This window comes from Sapajus apella, unplaced genomic scaffold (assembly GCF_009761245.1).
Source record: "Sapajus apella isolate SASKATOON/1434 unplaced genomic scaffold, GSC_monkey_1.0 scaffold51, whole genome shotgun sequence".
NCBI classification, from domain to species: Eukaryota; Metazoa; Chordata; class Mammalia; order Primates; family Cebidae; genus Sapajus; species Sapajus apella.
Window position 1 is genome coordinate 7,789,683 of NW_022436991.1, and position 19,250 is coordinate 7,808,932.

At 39.4% G+C, this 19,250-nt stretch overlaps 1 protein-coding gene across 4 annotated transcripts in view; it reads left to right on the forward strand.

Moving 5' to 3' along the window:
* Window positions 1-17,353, forward strand: part of REXO5 (RNA exonuclease 5) — a 52,447-nt gene extending 35,094 nt beyond the window's left edge. For 3 of the 4 annotated variants that reach the window (XM_032242861.1, XM_032242864.1, XM_032242863.1), the window contains 7 exons: window positions 6,649-6,753; window positions 7,271-7,408; window positions 11,397-11,489; window positions 12,118-12,334; window positions 12,525-12,709; window positions 13,683-13,801; window positions 17,086-17,353. In XM_032242861.1, coding sequence (XP_032098752.1) covers window positions 6,649-6,753; window positions 7,271-7,408; window positions 11,397-11,489; window positions 12,118-12,334; window positions 12,525-12,709; window positions 13,683-13,801; window positions 17,086-17,167 — 939 coding nt within the window. In that variant the 3' untranslated portion in view covers window positions 17,168-17,353. The remainder of the gene's footprint in view (window positions 1-6,648; window positions 6,754-7,270; window positions 7,409-11,396; window positions 11,490-12,117; window positions 12,335-12,524; window positions 12,710-13,682; window positions 13,802-17,085) is intronic. The other variant, XM_032242862.1, reaches the window with a different exon arrangement.
* Window positions 17,354-19,250: the final 1,897 nt, after the last annotated feature.

Sequence of the window (19,250 nt, forward strand, 5' to 3'; positions counted from 1 at the left end):
TTTTTTTTTTTTTTTTTTTTTTTTTTTTTTTTTTTTTTTTTTTTTTACATTTTAAGCTATCATTGCTGTATGTTAAGTCAGAGGAGCTACATCAAACATGAGCCTATTGTGTCATCATATTCAGAAGATCTGTTTTTTTTTTTTTAGCATTTTGTTTGGAAATAATTTCAACCTTACAGAAAATGTGCACAAATGGTAGAACAGCTGTATACCTTCTATCTAGATGTACCTTTTTTAGCACTCTGCCCAGTTGCTTTATTATTTTTTGTGTACCCATATGCTTATGCTTTCTCATGTATACACTCTCTTTCTTCTCTCTGTATGACATTTCCTAAACCATTTGAGAGTAAGCTGCATATATCATGGCCCTAAATACTTCAGGTATATTTCATGAGAATAAAACTAATATTTTACATAACCACATCTTACATAGTTACCAATTTTAGTAAATCTAATACTATCCTGGTACCTTTATCTACTTTTCATTTGTATTCTAATTTTCTTGGCTGACCAAATAATGTCTTTATAGCATTTCTTTTCCCTTTAGAACAGTATCGCTTCCAGGGTCATGTATTACAATTACTTCTCATATTTTTTTGGTCTCCTTTAATCGGGAACAGTTCTCAACCTTTCTTTGTCTTTTATAACCTTGATGCTTTTTGAGTTATCCATGCCCTCCTCCCTTTTTTAACAGAGTTTTACTTATTTTAGGTTTGTGTAGTGTTTGCTCACATTTAAATTCAGATTATGCATTCTTAGCTGAATTTCTTGGGGTGTTGCATCCAGGGGCAGTTATTATTCTGCCTCTCTTTTGTGCTATTTATTTTGATTATCTGGTCAAGGTGTTGTCTGCTTTCTCTATTGCAGAGTTCTTATTTTTTCTTTTAATTCTAATAAATATGTGGGGAGATATTTTAAGAACATGCCAATATCGCTTGAGCCCAGGAGGTTGAGCCTGTGGTAAACTATGATTGTACCACTACACTCCAGCCTGGGATTACAGGTGTGAGCCACTAGGCTCAGCCAAGTGTTCTTTTTTTATGTTTCTTTTGCTTTGGCTTGTTGAGCTTTTGAAATTTGTGGGTTTATCATTTTCATCAAATTAGGAAAAGTATTGACCATTATTTCTCCCCATTAATTTTTCTTTCACCACCATCCCTCCTTTGGGCACTCCTGCTACATATTTATTAGGCCATTTAAAGTTGTCCCATAGCTCAGTGATGTGCTATACATGTTTTTTCCAGTCTTTTTCCTCTCTGTTTTATTTTAGATTGTTTCCATTGCTAAGTCTTTATGTTTCTAATTCTGCTGCAGTATGTAATCTACTGATAATCCAATCCAGTATGCTTCCTTTCACCTCACACATTGTATTTTTTACCTCTAGAAGTTAACTTTTGCTCTCTTTCATATCTTCCATGTTTCTAGTTAACATTCAGACTTTCTTCTAGCCTCTTAAATTCCAGAATATAGTTAGAATAACTATTTTAACATCTTTGTCTATTAATTTGATAATCTGTCATTTTTAGGTTAACTTAAATTGATTGGTTTTTCTCCTTATTATGGACTGTATTTCATTCTCTGCGGCCTGGTAGCTTTTTGTATTGGATGCTGAATACAATGAATTTTAATTTGTTGGGTGCTATATATTTTTGTATTTCTATAAATATTTGTGAGCTTTGGTCTGGGATGTGGTAAAGTTACTTGGAAACACTTTGGTCCTTTTGGATCTTTTATTTTTTTTTTCTTCTTCTTCTTTTATTTTTTTGTAGAACTCGCTATGTTGCCTAGGCTGGTCTCAAACTGGCCTCAAGCAATCCTCCCACTTCAGCATTCCAAAGTGCTGGGATTACAGGGTTGAGCACCTATGCCTGGCCAGATCCTTTTGAATTCTTACTTTTAAGGTTTGTTAGGTGGAACCAGAGTAAATTTTGTCCCACTACTGAAGCAAAACCATACTAAGTACTTGATCTCCATAAATTATGAGACTTTACACTTTAGCTTTTGGGAATCTGAATGATTCCTGGCCTTGTGTTAGACCTTGTGATTGTTCCCTCTAATCCTTTTGGGCATTCTTTCCTTCACCTTGCATAGTTTACTTACATGGATACACTAATCCCTACACAACTGAATATTTGAGGAGAATTCTGTACAGATCTATCAGTTTCCTATTTTTTAAGGATCGCTGTCCTTCATTTTCCCACATTCTGAGAACTATTCTTAGGATTTTTTTTTTTTTTTTTTTTTTTTTCTGAGCACTTACCTGGGCCTCAAGGGCTCTTTGGGCATTATTGTTGTTATTTTAATAGGATTTATTTTTAGAGCAGTTTTAGGTTCACAGCAATATTAAATGGAAAGTATAAGGTGGGCACAGTAGCTTATACCTGTAATGTCGGGACTTTGGGAGGCCCAAGTAGGTGGATCTCTTGAGTCCAGGAGTTTGAAACTGGCCTGGGCAACATGGTGAAATGCTACAAAAAAATTAGTCAGGCCTGGTGGCACATGCCTGTGATCCCAGCTGCTCAGGAGGATGAGATGGGAGGATTGCTTAAGCCCAGGAGGTGGAGGTTGCAGTGACATATGATTGCACCACTGTACTCCAGCCTGGCGACAGACTAAGACCCTGTCTCAAAAAAAAAAAAAAAGAGAGAGAGAGAAAGTACAGAGAGTTCCCATTTACCCCCATACCCCCATTCAGACAACTTCTATCACTATCAACAACCTGTACCAGAGTAGTACATTTGTTAAAATCAATGAACTCACGGTGACATGTAATTATCCAAGTCCATAGTTTACATTAGGGTTCTCTCTTGGTGTTGACAAATGTATAGTGACATATATCCACCTTTATGGTATCATACAGAATAGTTTCATTGACCTAAAAAAATCTGTGATGAATGTGCTCTGCCTGTTGGCAATCACTGATTTTTTTTTTACTGTCTCCATAATTTTGCCTTTTTTAGAATGTTGCATAGTTGGAATCATATAGTATGTAGCTTTTTCAGATTGGCTTCTTTCACTTAGTGTATGCATTTAAGTTTTCTCCATGTCTTTTCACTTTTTTATAATTGTTTCTTTTTAACACTGAATAATTATACATTATCTGGATTTACCACAGTTTGTCCAGTCAGTCACCTGCTGATGGACATCTTGGCTGCTTCCAAGTTTTAACAATTATGGACAAAGTTGCTATAAACATCTGTGTGCAGGTTTTCATGTGTGCATAAGCTTTCAACACATTTGGGCAAAAACCAAAGGGTACAATTGCTAGATCGTATGGTAAAAGTATGTTTAGTCTTGTAAGAAACTGCTGAACTTCCAAAGTGTCTATGATTTTGCATTATCACCAGCAGTGAATGAGAGTTCTTACTGCTCCACATTCTTTTCAGCGTTTGATGGTGTCAGTGTTTTGGATTTTGGCTATTTTGATAGATATGTATTAGTATCTCATTGTTTTAATTTGCAATCCCCTAATGACATATAATGTGAAGCATCTTTTCATATACTTATTTGCTATCTGTATATCTTCTTTGGTGAAGTGTCTGTTCAGCTCTTTTGCCCATTTTTAAAATTGGATTGTTCATTTTCTTATTGGTGAGTTTTAATAGTTCTTTGTGTATTTGGATAACAGTCCATTAACAGTTAAGTCTTGGCAAATATTTTCATGAGGCTTTCATTCTGGCTTCTCATTTTCTTTATCATATTTTTTTATAGTTTCTTAGTTGCTTAATGAGAGAGGGTAAATCCAGTCTTTGTTATTCAGTCTTGGCTGGGGATGGAAATCCTTGTAAGCTGTATTTGAGAAAATGTAATGACAGTCTAATTTTCTTGGACTTGTAAGTTATTTTTACTGAGAATTTATTTTTTCCTTTATGTTTAAAGTCTAATTGTTTTACTAAGCTATGTCTCAGAGTGGATCATTCCAAGTCACTTTTTCTTGGTACCCAAGGTCCCTAATATATAGGTTATAGTTTCTTTTATTTTCAGAAGGTTTTCTTGGATTATATTTTCAAGTATTCAGTTCCACTGCTTTAATTTGCTTCCTCATGGACTTCACTTATGCATGTACATTGTCCCCTCTTGGCCTATCTTTTATTCACCTACTTTCTCTCTGATCCTTTTTATTTCATTTGTATACTACTAATTCTTTCCATGCTTTTCATTAATGCCCTTTATTACAATTTCACTTGAATCTATTCTTTCTTGACAACTTATAGTTGCTTTTTTATATCCCCAAATGCTTGGCTGTTCATATTCAATTCAGTTTAGAATGTAATGTTAACTGTATCCTTTAGCCCCATGGTTGATTTTTTTAGGGGCAAGAGTTTTCATCAGCTGAAATGCTTCGATTCTAACTTTATTTCTTGGTTTTTGTTTTTGAGACAGGGTCTCACTCTGTTGCCCAGGCTGGAGTGCAGTGGCATGATCTGAGCTCACTTCAGCCTCGACCTCCCATGCTCAAGCAATCCTTCTGCCTGAACCACCTGAGTAGCTGGGACTATAGGCATTTCCCAACATGCCTGGCTAATTTTTAATTTTTTTTTTTATAGAGATGAGTTCCTACTATGTTGCTCAGGCTTGTTTCAAACTCCTGAGCTCAAGTTATCTTCACACCTTGGCTTCCCAAATTGCTAGGATCACAAGCGTGAGCCACCATGCCCAGCTGTCTCTGTTTTTTTTAATAGTAGTTTAGATTAATATGGTCTGCTGTTTTCCAATTTTACTGATTTGTTTTAAACAAAGTTTTCATTCAAGAGCGTCTCTTATATTAGTTCTGCCTTCCTTAATGCAGTTTTTTCTTCTTTTTTGTGCTTTTCCTCTACTTATCATGGAATTCTACCTTTCCTCCCTCTCTTATTGTAGTAAAAGACATAAAATTAACCATCTTAACTGTGTTTAAGTGTATAGTTCAGTAGTGTTAAGTATATTTATATTCATGTGAAAGAGATTTTGGAACTTTATTTTGCAGAAGCGAAACTTGGGCTAAGTTTCTTTGTATGCCTTGGGATTTATTATTATTATTGGTATTATTGAGGCTTGGGCATTTGAAAAAATAGCCATTTGAGGCCGGGCGCGGTGGCTCACGCCTGTAATCCCAGCACTTTGGGAGGCCGAGGCGGGTGGATCATGAGATCAAGAGATCGAGACCATCCTGGTCAACATGGTGAAACCCCGTCTCTACTAAAAATACAAAAAATTAGCTGGGCACGGTGGTGCGTGCCTGTAATCCCAGCTACTCAGGAGGCTGAGGCAGGAGAATTGTCTGAACCCAGGAGGTGGAAGTTGCGGTGAGTTGAGATCGCGCCATTGCACTCCAGCCTGGGTAACATGAGTGAAACTCCGTCTCAAAAAAAAAAAAAAAAATAGCCATTTGTTGTAGTCTTTATAGACTGCTTTGTGCAGGGAAAGACCTTCACCACTCAGCCTAATTAGAGATTTCATGACCTCCCAAACCTGTTCTGGAGATTTGTCTTCTCTGGGATTGTGCATGTGCCTTCAGTTGTTCCTTGAGCCCCCTGTCTCTACTTCTTTTCAGAGCCCATAATCTTTCTTCCCCAGGTTTCTTCCTGCAGCTCTAACAGCCGTAGTGATCACATCTGTTTTCAGTGGCTTCCAGACAAGGCCTTCAGTCCTGTCAGCGTTCTGAGTCAGGCGAGACAGAAAATAGTCCCTCAGACAGCCCCAGACTACCCAGAATGTTGGACACATGGTCTTCTCTTTTGTTTCCATCCCAAGGGAGGATCTGTGGTGTGTGAGAAGCCCTGTGATGTCAGATAGGGAGGAGTGTGGACGGGAGCACAAAACATCACAAATTTTCCTTTCCCATTTACTGGAAACCTTTCTTGGTTTTATGCTGGTCTAGGTGCTATATAGCTTCTCATCCATTATCTACAGTTCTCTCAAATGCGTTCTGGTCCATATATTGTTGTTAACTCATTGTCTCTGTGGGAGTGCAAGAGGCTGAAGTGAAGCTTCCTAGTTCTCCATTTCCAAAATGATGGCCTGGTGTTGAGGGAAGGGAGGAATTGATAATATTGTTCGGAAGAGTTGGCATTTTTCACAGCAGTGTCTCCAAGGAGTACTACCTTTTCTCAATATATCTGATTCTTCTCCAGAAGCACTGCTTCTCTGGCTGCCAAGCCTCTTGCCTGTAGTCAAGTGCTGAGAAATGTCAAAATCATGACCTGTGTTCCTTATTTGGCATTTAATTGGACTTTTTCTTTTGAGGGGTGAATTTTTTTGTGCTTTACGTAATTCTTCCATGTCCCTAGATTTTTTTTTTTTTTTTTTTACCAAATCTATTAAGCCTCTTCTCCTTGCTTTCCCTGCTCAACAGGCTTACAGCAGTTTACAATGGTGGGAGTGACACTTATTAAATACAGGTCATTTGAAAATTTTCTAATAGCCCTTGTCTCTTAGTAATGCCAAAGGTATGGCTCATACGTATTTTACTTTTATTCTTTATATTGATTCTGTGGTTCTCTGGGAAGCTGTGTGATTTCACCATTTTCCTCTAGACCTGGAAGTCAGCCCCATATTATCTTTCAATATGGGCAAAAGGCAACTACTCTTTATATTATTGGCTCATATCCAGGAGCCACAATAGAGTATGAGGTTTCTGCCTTATCCAGGCTGTGCTGTTCTCTACAGGTTCTTGAGCAGGCCAGAGTGGAAATCCCCCTGTTTCCCTTCAGCATTGTTCAGTTCTCTTTTAAGGCATTTTCATCCATCCTCACTGAAGAGATGAACAAAAGGGTAAGTGGATGGGTTTTGCTGAATGATTTATTTAATGACTTACTATAATCTCTCATCATTAAGTAAAGTTATATGTGCTTTATTTAATTTGTTGTATCTTTCTCTAGATTTTTACTGTCTGCATATTAACATTTAAAAAATATAAAAATGGGAGTCAAATTTATTTTTCATTTAACTTTATTTTTTCATTTAACAGTATATCTCGTACATCTTTCTGTATCACTATATATGTTATTTCCCTTGTTTTTAATGGCTACATAGTATTCTGCTATATGATATACCTATTAACAGCATTTTTACAAGTATTATTTGTAATAGCAAAAGTGCTATTACACTTTGGCTATTAGACTAAAAATAGCACTTTTGCTATTACAAATAATACTTCAGTGAATATCCTTGTACATTTGGCAAGTATTTATGTCAAAAAAAATCTTTGAATAATCCCATGCATTGACTCAGGATTTCAATTCTCTTTCCACATTCATTCTCATACTATATTCTGTTGTTTTTCCTGCAGATGAGGATTAAGTGGACAGAGATAACAACTGTCTATGCTGGGCCATTTAGCAAAAATTGCAATCTCAGGGCTCTGAAGAGGCTGTTTAAGAGCTTTGGCCCAGTCCAGTCAATGACTTTTGTTCTTGAAACCCATCAGGTAAGACCAGAAAATTCCGATTTTGATTTTCTGCATTAGTGTTAGACATTCAGGTGACTGCTGGGGTCATGCAGATAGCCAATATTCATGAAGTAAGCCGGATTGCTACCAACTGGAGTGTGAGACATACACTAACGAGGGCGGTTGTTGACCCACAAGAATGTATATCTAGTATTGTGAGATCTTTTGGGGGTGTGTGTGTGTGTGTGTTAAAGAATTGAGAAACCTGGCTGGGCAAGGTGGCTTATACTTGCAATCCCAGCACTTTTTGAGTTTGAGGAGGTAGGATTGCTCAAGCCCAGGAGTTTGAGGCCAGCCTGGGCTATATAGTTGGACTACATTCTACAAAAAATTAAAAAACAAGAACTGAGAAATCTGTCAATTTTCATATGTTGGCTCCCATTTTCTCAAATATCAGGCCATACAGAAAAATATGTCTGCTAGTAGAATATAACCTATGGTCCTTATGATTGTAACCTCAGCTTTAAATAATATACCCTTTCAAAAAGAGAAGTAACGTTCATCTCTTAGAAAGTTACTTCTGTTTTTACAGAGTAGGCTCATGGCTTGGTCAAGATACAGGAGGAAGATTATGGGAGGGCTTTTGTTGTTGTTGTTAGTTCTCTAATCTCGTAGAGTAAGTTTGTTGTATTAGGTTTATACTTACATAAAAGCCGTTTAAAGAGATTACTTTTATTTTAACAAAAATAATACTTGCATATGGTTTTAAAAATTTATATAGTTCAGGTTGGGCACAGTGGCTAACACCTATAATCCCATCACTTTGGGAGCCTGAAGCAGGTGGGTCATCTGATGTCAGGAGTTTGAGACCAGCCTAACCAACATGGTGAAACCCCATCTCTACTGAAAATACAAAAATTAGCCAGGCATGATGGCACATGCCTGTAATTTCAGCTACTCAGGAGGCTGAAGCAGGAGAATTGCTTGAACCCAGGAGGCAAAGGTTGCAGTGAGCTGAGATTGCATCACTACACTCCAGCCTGGGTGACAGAGCGAGACTCTGTCTCAAAAAAAAAAAAAAAAAAAAATTTTTTTATATAGTTTAAAAGGACTTCACAAGTTAAATCTTCATCTTCACAGTCATATAAATACCATATGATAAATACCATAAATAGACTAAAGTTTATGTATGAACCTATAACATCATAAGCACATTATATAGAGACATGGGAGAAATTATGAAAAGAATTAAAAATGGAAACAGTATAATAGGATGTTTGTAGAATGATATACAATAAAAGTAACAATGGGGAACAATGGAGCCTTCCAGAGGGAAGAATTAGGCAGCTAGCTAGGGATTAGGGGAAGACTTCACTGCAAACATAGTGTTCCTTTAGAATTTGGATCTAGGTAACTATTAAACTGGTGTATTACTATGTCTGAAAGTGAAATAAAAACACTTCTAAAGTGATGTAAGTGCAGGAGCCTAGATATTTTTAATGTGCTGTCTCCAAATTTTTTAATTTTATATCTATCTATCTATCTATCTATATATATATAGATAGATAGATAGATAGATAGATATTTTTTTTTTTGAGACAGAGGCCGAGCCCAGGCTGGAATACAGTGGTGTGATCTTGGCTCACCACAGCTTCTGCCTCCCCAGTTCAGACAATTCTCGTGCCTCAGCCTCCCAAGTAGCTGGGACTACAGGTGTGCACCACCATGTCTGGCTAATTTTTGTGTTTTTAGTAGAGACAAGCTTTCACCATATTGGCCAGGCTGGTCTTGAACTCCTGACCTCAAGTAATCTACCTCCCAACATGCTGGGATTACAGGCATGAACCACTGCACCCAGCTTCCAAATCTTTTACTAATAGCTTTTCTATGGCTAAAAATACAAAGATTGTGTTTTTGTATTTGAGAAGATAGTTTGGGGGATAAATGTATAGCAAGGGACATAACCTCTTTCTAAGTCTTTCTCTTGGCCCTTTTTTTGGGGGGCGGGGGAGTAAAATACATATAACAGAAAATGTGCCTTTTTTTTTTCTTTTTAATATATAGAGATGGGGTTTCCATGTTGGTCAGGCTAGTCTTGAACTCCCAACCTCAGGTGATCCTCCCACCTCAGCATCCCAAAGTGCTGGGATTACAGGCTTGAGCCACCAGGCCCGGCCTAAAAAGTACCTTTTTAACCATTTTTAAGTGGCATTGAATACATTGATATTTTGCAGCTATCACCCCTATCTATCTCCAGAACCTTTTCATCATCCTGAACTGAAATTTCCTATTAAGCAGTAATTTCCTATTATCCCTTCCCCCAGCCCCTGATAATCAGTTTTTCTTTTTGTCTTTATGAATTTGACTACTTTGTGTACCTCATATAAATGTAATCATACAATGTTTGTCCCTTTGTTTCTGATTTATTTCATTTAGCATGTCTTCAAGGTTCATTCATGTTATAGCATGTATCAGAATTTCATTTTCAAGGCAAAGTAATATTCCATTTCATGTATATACCACATTTTGGTTATCCATTCATTCATTGATGGACATTTGTGTTGTTTCTACCTTTTTTGTTGTTGTTGTTGTTGTTGTTGTTGAGATAGGGTCTTGCTCACCCAGCTGGAGTTCAGTGGCGTGATCACAGCTCACTACAGCCTCAACCTCCTGGGTTCAAGCAATCCTCCCATCTCAGCCTCCTGAGTAGCCGGGACCACAGGTGTGTACTACCATGCCCGGCTAATTTTTTGTAAGACAGGGTTTCTCTATGTTACCCAGGCTGATCTCAAACTCCTGGACTCAAGAGATCCGCCCGCCTCAGCCTCCCAAAGTTCTGGGATTACAGGTGCAAGGCACCGTGACCAACCCTAGGTTGTTGCTACCTTTTGACTCTCACGAATAATGCTGTTATGAACATGGTTCTACATATCTCTGTTCAAGTCCCTGCTTTCAGTTCTTCTGGGCATATACCCAGAAGTGGAGTTGATGGATCAAATAATAATTCTGTGTTTAATTTTTTGAGGAACCGTTACACTATTTTCCACAGCGGCGATACCATTTTATATTCCTATCATCAAAGAACAAAAGTTCCAACTTACCCACCTCTTCACTGACACTTGTTTTCTATTTTATTTAATAATACCCATCCTAATGGATGGGAAGTGGTATATCATTTGGGTTTGATTTGTATTTCCCTAATGATTAGTGATGTTGAATATCATAGGCAATGTGTATTCACCTGTTTGCTCTTTTTCTCTTATTTTTTTCAGTTCCAGCTACTCTGCAATGTTTGCCCATTTTTAAATCAGGTTGTTTGGTTTTTTAATTGTTGAATTGTGGGAGTTCTCTGTACATTCTGGATATTAATCTTTAATTAGATATGTGATTGCAACTATTTCTCCATTCTATGAATTACTTTTTGACACTACTGTTAGTGTTCTTTGATATACAAAAGGTTTTAATTTTTATGAAGTCCAATTTATTTTTAATTTTGTTGCCTGCCTTTGATGTCATATTCAAGAAACCATTGCCAAATCCGATGTCATGAAACTTTTCTGTGGGAAGGCTTTTATTGGTGCTATAGCTCAGATAATCACAAATATTTAGTTACTCTGAGTTACCAAACAGAAAAGCAGACCATTTGAAGATGTAGCCTATCCAGTGGAAGAACTTATCCCCACAAGCTTATAGGAGAGCTACGTGTCTAAAACTAAGCTAACAGACAAATGGGAATCTCTCCTTGTGAGTTGCAGTGATGACTTTAGTGATGCATAATAAACATTATGAAAAGCTTGTTGGGTAATTCCGTTTTAAATGACAAAGGTTAGTTATTGTCTGAAAGCTAGTTCTTGAACTTTGATGATTCCATTTAAAGTTGACAGTTTATAGTCAATACCTGTGTAGCCCAGCACAGCATAGGCATCCGTTCTGGTGGCTCTGGCCACAGTAGTTTGAATCCTTTCCCCAGCCCCTTCAGCAGTTTGAGCTGGAAAGCAATGGTAAGGAAATCTTCATCTTTCTGCAGCCTCATCTCTGTATACAGTATGAAGTCCTAGAAGCTGCCCAGCTGGCCATAGAGTCCTTGGATGGCATTCTGCTAGATGGTACCCGCATCAAGGTAGGGTGACAAGAGAAAGCCAAAAGCAGCCCCCTTTGCTCAGGTCTGGCCTACCACAGCCTGTATTTGTGGTGTCTGAGGACATATAGGAAACACCCTCAAGAGGCCCAGGCACAAGACTTTTACTATGAAAAGTCTTCAGCCAAGTCTGACATTCTCCTACTGGCAGTGACTAAAGACATAACAGCTTTCATTTTTGTCAGAAATCATCGTAGGCTAGATTGGAGTCTTTCTTGTATTCTGTATTACTACTTAAGCCCCAAATGGTTTATTCTGGGTGGTTCTTTGTGGTTGCCCTTTCCTTCATCTTTCAGGGAGATCAAATGATGGTATTGTGAAGTTTCTTATGCACATAAACAAAATTTCATTAAGGGTTGGAGGCAGGAAAATGAAGAGAATATATTTACATGGAAATATATATATGTATTTATCAATTAAGTCTAATATAATTCAGTGAGACAGTTATCTTTAGTTTCCTTTTACAGAAAAGGAAGGAAACTGAAAAATGAAGTTATTAGTAATGGCAAAATCTGCAATTACTTTTGCATCAACCTGATACTTGCTAGTATCCAACAGGCTTGAAAATTAAATTGATTTTCTACAACTAATACCAACTTTCCATGGTTAGGTGCAAAGGCCTGTGACAGAGCTCACACTTGATTGTGATACCCTCGTGCATGAGCTGCAAGGAGATTCTGAAAATCAAGGCACTCTATATCTTTCTGGAGTGAGTGAAACCTTCAAAGAACAGCTGTTGCAGGAGCCCCGCCTCTTTCTTGGCCTGGAAGCTGTGATCTTGCCTAAAGATCTTAAAAATGGAAAGCAGAAAAAATACTGCTTCCTGAGTAAGTCTATGCTATTGAATGTAGCTTTGGGGAAGGAAACAGGTTGAGGTCAGAGAAGGGAAGATTCACCTCCTGGGCTGGACCAGGGCAGCAGTTTTTTGTCCTTCTCCCATGGCCCTGGCCAGGCAGCTTGGATGGTGGTCGCCTTTTTTGGCCCTTAATAACATAAGGTGGGCATTCTTACTTTCAGAATTCAAAAGTTTTGGCAGTGCCCAGAGGGCCCTCAACATTCTCACAGGCAAGGACTGGAAGCTGAAAGGCAGGCATGCCCTAACCCCCAGGCACCTCCATGCCTGGCTCAGAGGCTTACCACCTGAATCAAGTCCCCCAGGACTTCGCGTTGTACCTCCCCGCTTGGAACAGGAGGCCTTGCAGGTGAGTAAGTGAAGGTGTCTTGGAGAAGGTGTCAGGAGAGTTCTACTCAGTGACACTTAATCCTTTAATCTTTTTTTTTTTTCTGTCCTGGCCTTGGTCTTATTTCACTTTGCAGCTTCCTCTAGTCCTGGCCACATCTCCTTTTCTCCCAGATCTCTCATACTTTTGCCCCCTCCATACTTGCTAAACTTAGGTTTTTAGTCTTCCGGGTCTTCAAGGGACTTTGAGGGACCAACGCAGGAAGTCAGAGAGCTGGATAATTATTCAGTGATCTAGTCTAGGGTTTCCAAAGTGTGGTACACACACAAGATAAATTGTGGTTGTCATAGATGGTCTTTTTTTTGTTTCCACTTTTATGGTTATGGACTTGTCTTTTTATTCTATCTAAAACATCTGAATAGACTTGTTTTGCTAATACTTGTTAAAGTATACAACAACTACATTGAGCCTATGATTTTGTGGATGGTATTAGTTAGACAAGGCTAAGGAAGAAATTAACTCACTTTATGGTAAAATGTTAGAGGGATACATAAGCAGAAGGGTAGAGGTAGAAGGTGAATGGTTGAAGCTTGGGAAACCTTGTCTTAGTCTAGTCTCTCATACTTAGCAGATAAAAAGTAGGGGCTAGAGTTGGTAAGTCACTTGCCCAGGATCACAAAGAGACTTAATGGCAGAAGCAAGACCAGAGCCCTCATCAGCAATGTGGCTCCCCTACTTTGGGGCTCTAGAAGACCCATCTGGAGGAAAGGATAGTAGCCATCCTCCCCTGATGAAGTCCTAAACCAACTCGGAGGCCTGGAGATACTGGGTCAGCAGAGAACCTACAGTGTGCGCTCCAGCATTAGACAAGGGATTTGTCTGGAACCTTTACTGGAATCCCGTAGCCTTAGAGCCGGAGGAAGAGTGTTACAGCCCTTCCAAAGGTAACCAAAGAGTGTTCTGGCTGAGTGTTGACACATGGCTTTGATCCCAGACTCTGAAAGTGGACCATCCGAAGATAGCAGCCTGGCGCTGGGGCCAGAAGATTGTAAAGCTCTACAACACATTGTGCCCGGGCACCCTCTGCCTCATCCTACTGCCAGGAACCAAGAGGTAAGTACTAGAAAGGGTATCCCTTCAGGACTATGTCCCCTGGGTTTCAGCTGTTCTTAGAGAAAAAGCCTTTTCCTGATATTTAGGCACATAATGAGGTCTTACATGAATCGTCTCTTTAATTCTCACAGTTCTAAGACACAGGCATTGTATTCCCATTTCACATTTATATGCTCTTGCATAACTACATTTATTGGTCCCTCAAGGAGATAGCTTATCCCCAGTTAAAACCAGGGGTCTTATGTCCTTCTTACTCCTCTCTGGAGTGAGAAGTAGCTGCTAACTCCACTTGAGTTAAAAAAAAGTAAAGCCTCAGAACAAGTCCTAAGGCTTAGGTGTAACCTGCCCACATATGAGGATTGTGTTCCTGCCTTCTATATCATTTACCCCACTGACACCTCTGCTTTAAGAAATAACAGGGCCCGTTTGGCTGATTCTAAGCCTGAGGAACACTGGAGCAGGATACTGAGTCTAGTTCCAGCTTAATCACCTATCTCCTCTCACAAGTGGCCAAGCTACTTCCCCACTGTAGGTCTCAATTTCCTTTCAGTAACATGAGGGATTTGGAATAAATCAGTAATTTTCAAACCCTTTTAACTGTAAACCCTTTCTTTAAAGAAAAATTGATGTTAAATCTTAAAGCATAAAGATGGGCAGTTTTGGAATGAGTGAGTGGGCAGCTAAATGAATGACTGTATATTGGAGGAGGAAGGGAAAGAAGACAGTGGCTTATCTGAACAATTTGTAAACCTTGGATGTGTTAATTTAAAAAAATTTCTTAAGATTCTGACATCTGGCTAGGCACAGTGGTTCATGCCTATAATCCCAGCACTTTGGGAGGCAAAGGTGGGTGGATAATTTGAGCTCAGGAGTTCAAGACCAGACTGGGCAACATGACAAGACCCTGTCTCTACCAAAAATACAAAAAAGCCAGGCAGAGTGGCTCATGCCTGTAATCCCAGCACTTGGGGAGGCTGATGCAGGCAGATCACTTGAAGTCAGCAGTTTGAGACCAGCTTGACCAATATGGTGAAACCCCATCTCTACTAAAAATACAAAAATTAGCCAGGTATGGTGGTGCATGCCTGTAGTCCCAGCTACTTAGGAGGCTGAAGCAGAAGAATCACTTGAACCTGGGAGGCGGAGGTTGCAGTAAGCCGAGATCACGCCACTGTACTCCAGCCTGGGTGACAGAGTGAGACTCCATCTCAAACAAATAAACAAAGACGCAGCCAGGTTTGGTGGTGTGTGCCTGTGGTCCTAGCTACTCGGGAGGCTAAGGCACGAGAATCACTTGAACCCGGGAGGCAGAGGCAGCCTGGGCTATAGAGTGGGACTCTTGTCTCAAAAAAAAAAAAAAAAAAAAAAAAAAGATTCTGACATTGTAAGAGTTGACAGAGCATGAATACCTCTGGCCTTGAAGCTGGATCAGAAATTCATATCCTGGCATAAAGTTCTTTTAACATGTATCTGAGGGCCATTAGGGGGATGGTCTACCTGCTGGGCAGCTTGAAAGAACTGCTTTCTCTGAAAAGCAGAAACAAGTATTAGGTGTTTAGATTGAGGGGAAGAAAACATCTTAGACCAATAGACTTTAAACAGGCTTGTGGGTAAGCTAACAGGAACAGGGTAAAAAGTGACCACAAGTTGCCAGTAAAAGCTTTTTGGTTAAGAGGTGGACTCTGGGGAACAGACAGACTTGTCCTTGGATAGCTCCTCGGGGGCAGTGTATGGTGGTAGGTGGGCTGGGTGTTCATGTTCCAATGTAGAATACTTAGACTGCAGTCTGCCACTGTGTAGGTAAACTAAGTGAAGAGTAGCCCAAATCATTGTTCTTCCTAGATATCCCACAAAGGGTGAAGCCAGAGGAGAAAGTGCTAGGGTTAGAGGGCAAAAACATTTAAGTTGTGACTGAGACAAAGATCCTAAGATAAGTTTGAGAAGTCAGGAGAATTAAACCTCTCTGGAAGCAGCAAATCCTGAGGTGAGGAAACCTGAACTAGTCCTATCTTTTAAAAGTCACATTCTGATTTCTGTAGACATACTGATCAAACTCACAGCAGTAGTATGCATTTCCCCAAGTTGTGGAAGCTTGCTGTGTGACAGACTTCTGTGGGCCTTGTTTGTGCAGCTGTGTCTATGATGGCAGCAGATACTCTTGGGAAACCTTGGGAAAAAAATGAATAGCTAAAACAATAGGCTTCCTTAGGCTGGGGTCTTGACTCGGCTCTTAATCCTTACATTTTTGGTAGTGCTTAAATTAATATTTAAAACAACAGTAATTTATCAAACCCAGGTACTGTGCTAAATTCCTTCATATGCATTTTTGGTTGAGGTTCTTAGAATCTTTATTCAACAAAGTAGAGAAAAAGTCTCAGATTAAGCAGTTTTCTAGGGTCACAGAGCTAGCAAGTGCACAGTCAGGACTTGAACCCTGATGGTGTGTCTGACTCCAGAGCAACTCTCCTGCCTTGAAGCTCTAGTTCTCCATACACACAAGTCTAGTGTTTGCAAGTTTAGTTTCAGATATCAGGTGGAGACAGATTCTGTGTTTGTCTTTGCCCATTTCTGCCTGCTTTGCCTCAGAGACCTCCTCAAAGTGGCAGGGAACTAACATGTATTGAATGGCTCCTAAATTCCAAGTACCATGTCAGATTTCCTACAACAAGCATTATTAAATAAGTTAATATTTTTTAACATTTTTCAAACAGCCACTGGTACCTAGCAGGTGCTACAAAAGTATGAAATGAACCAAGATTAAGATTCTTAACAGCAATTTATAAGGGCTCTAATGACAGATTGCTATTATTGATATCCTGGTTCTGTTACTTTACAGTGGTATGACTTGAGCAAGCCATATAATGTCTATGAGCTTGTTTACTTTTTAAATGAGGATAACACTTGTACCTGCATCAGTGAGCTGTTTTGAGGATAAATGAGACAAGTGCTTAGAACAATGCTTGGCATGTAGTAAGTGCTCAGTGTATGTTTGCTATTGTTGGTCCTCTTCACTAAATCCCTGTGAGATAGTAATTTAAATATATTCATTGTTTTATACATATGCCTCATATCTCTTAATAGGTAGAGGTAGGATTTGAATCTAGGCCTCTGGGACTCATCAGTGCTTTTTCCATTAAACCACCTTCAGCAGGCAGCTTTCCATAAATCTTCCTGCCCTCGCCTGATGGCACACATACACATACTTGCAAAAAAATCTCTAGGCATTTATAACCATTCATTAAACCTTATGGATAAAAACCTACTTTTTTTCTCATTTATTGCAGCACTCATGGTTCACTCTCTGGCCTAGGACTGATGGGAATAAAAGAGGAAGAAGAAAGCACCAACCCAGGCCTTTGTTCATGAGTCTGCCTGCCATGTTTCCATGTGCCATTTCTTACCCCTTACAGACAGTGGCAAAGAATGTGGTCAGGCTATAGCCTCTCCAACCAGCAGACAGCTTTTGTGGAAACGTGGTATAGCAGCTAAAAGAGTTAATCTGTTTATATGGCATGTGTAAGTTTTCAATAAATGCCTAAAGTTCAAGCATAATATGGGGGTATCCACAGATTGTTTATGTCATTGAGTTTATATGCAGAGGCACAGTAGCAGGTGCTCATTCCATGTAGCACCCCATTACGTGGTATATACTAATAAGGAAACCAGGAGGAATGATTTCTGTATGCAGAAAACCAGTCAGTTATGCAATTTGTCAAAGTTGTGATGTCTATGAAGCAAATTTCTTTAAGATAAACTGTTTTCTTATTGATAGCTCTTATAAAATTGAAGGACAATGATAGACTGAAATGAAAATTCTGGCAAGTCCATCAGGCAGTGGAGTGGAAGATTGTTTTAGTTTTTTTGTTTTGTTTTGTTTTGTTTTGTTTGTTTTTTGAGACAGAGTCTTCCTCTGTCTCCAGGCTGGAGTGTAGTAGCGTGATCTCGGGTCACTGCAACCTCTGCCTTCCGGTTCAAGCAATTCCCCTGCCTCAGCCTCCTGAGTAGCTTGGGTTACAGGTGTGCACCTTGATGCCTGGCTAACTTTTTGTATTCTAGTAGAGATGGGATTTCACCATGTTGGCCAGGATGGTCTCGATCTCTTGACCTCGTGATCCACCTGCCTCGGCCTCTCAAAGTGCTGGGATGGGATTATAGGTGTGAACCACCGCACCCAGCCTTTTTTGTTTTGTTTCCCTCTCACCAAGCTGGAGTGCAGTGGTGCCATCTTGGCTCACTGCAACCTCTGCCTCCTGGGTTCAAGCGATTCTCCTGCATCAGCCTCCCGAGTAGCTGGGACTACAGGGGCACGCTACCATGCCTAGTTAATTTTTTTATCTTTAATAGAGATGGTTTCACCATATTGGCCAGGATGGTCTCAATCTCCTGACCTCGTCATTGGCCCATCTTGGCCTCCCAAAGTGCTGGGGTTATGGGCGTGAGCCACCGCTCCTGGCTGATTCTTTTAGTTTTTTTAACTAGCCCTGGAAGCCCCTTCCGTGCCACTTTTAGGAATCCTCCTTCCCTTCAGAAGGTGGCTGCAGTGCCACCCTTCACCAGAAGATGCCTCCATCACACCATCTCTCTCCCTGGTAACTGGAAACTTGAAATTCAGTAAAAGCCAGTGCTCTGCATTTTAATCAACTCTCAAACTGATAACAATCTGTGCTGGAAAGGACATGGGACATAGGCACCCAATTCCAAAACCAGTAGAGATATTAACTGCCCTCCAGAAAAGATGAATCTGGCATACAGTATGTATCATACCCAAAAACCTTGTAGATTGCTCTGTATACTGAGACCCTGCAATTCTACTTCTACAGCATTATCCTAGGGTACTAGGATAGTTACATAAAAACATGTAATGAAGGAGATAGCACAGAGTTATTACAGTGGAGTTCTAGGTAGCCGGTTCTGAAGTGTGTGTGTGTGCCTGTGAGAGTAAATAAAATCTTCAGTGAAAGAGATCTTCAAGAAGAGGCAATAGACCTCTAGATCTAGAATGCTTGACTTTGAATCCCAGCTTTTTAAATTATTAGTTGTGTGAACTTAAATAAATTACTTAACATTTCTGTGCTTGGGATAATGATGTGTATCCCAGATTACAGATTAATGAGATTAGATATTCACAGAACTGTATATGATTTGTTGTATGAAGTCTGGAAGGATACAGAATAGCATGTAGTTTGAGTCCACTTTTGTAGGAGAAAATGTACATAGCTATACATAGACTTCTATCAAAACCTACAAGGCTATATGCCAAAATGTTAACAGCATTTATCTGTGGCTAGTGGCACTGACAAATTAGGTTTTAACAAATGCTTTTCTGTGTGTAGATTCGATTTTTCTTAACATTCAACATACATTGCTTTTATAATCAGAAAATAATTCTTACCAGCTGCTGTCAGGAGAAGAAGAAAAAGATAATTCTACCTAAAATTAACTCTTAAGG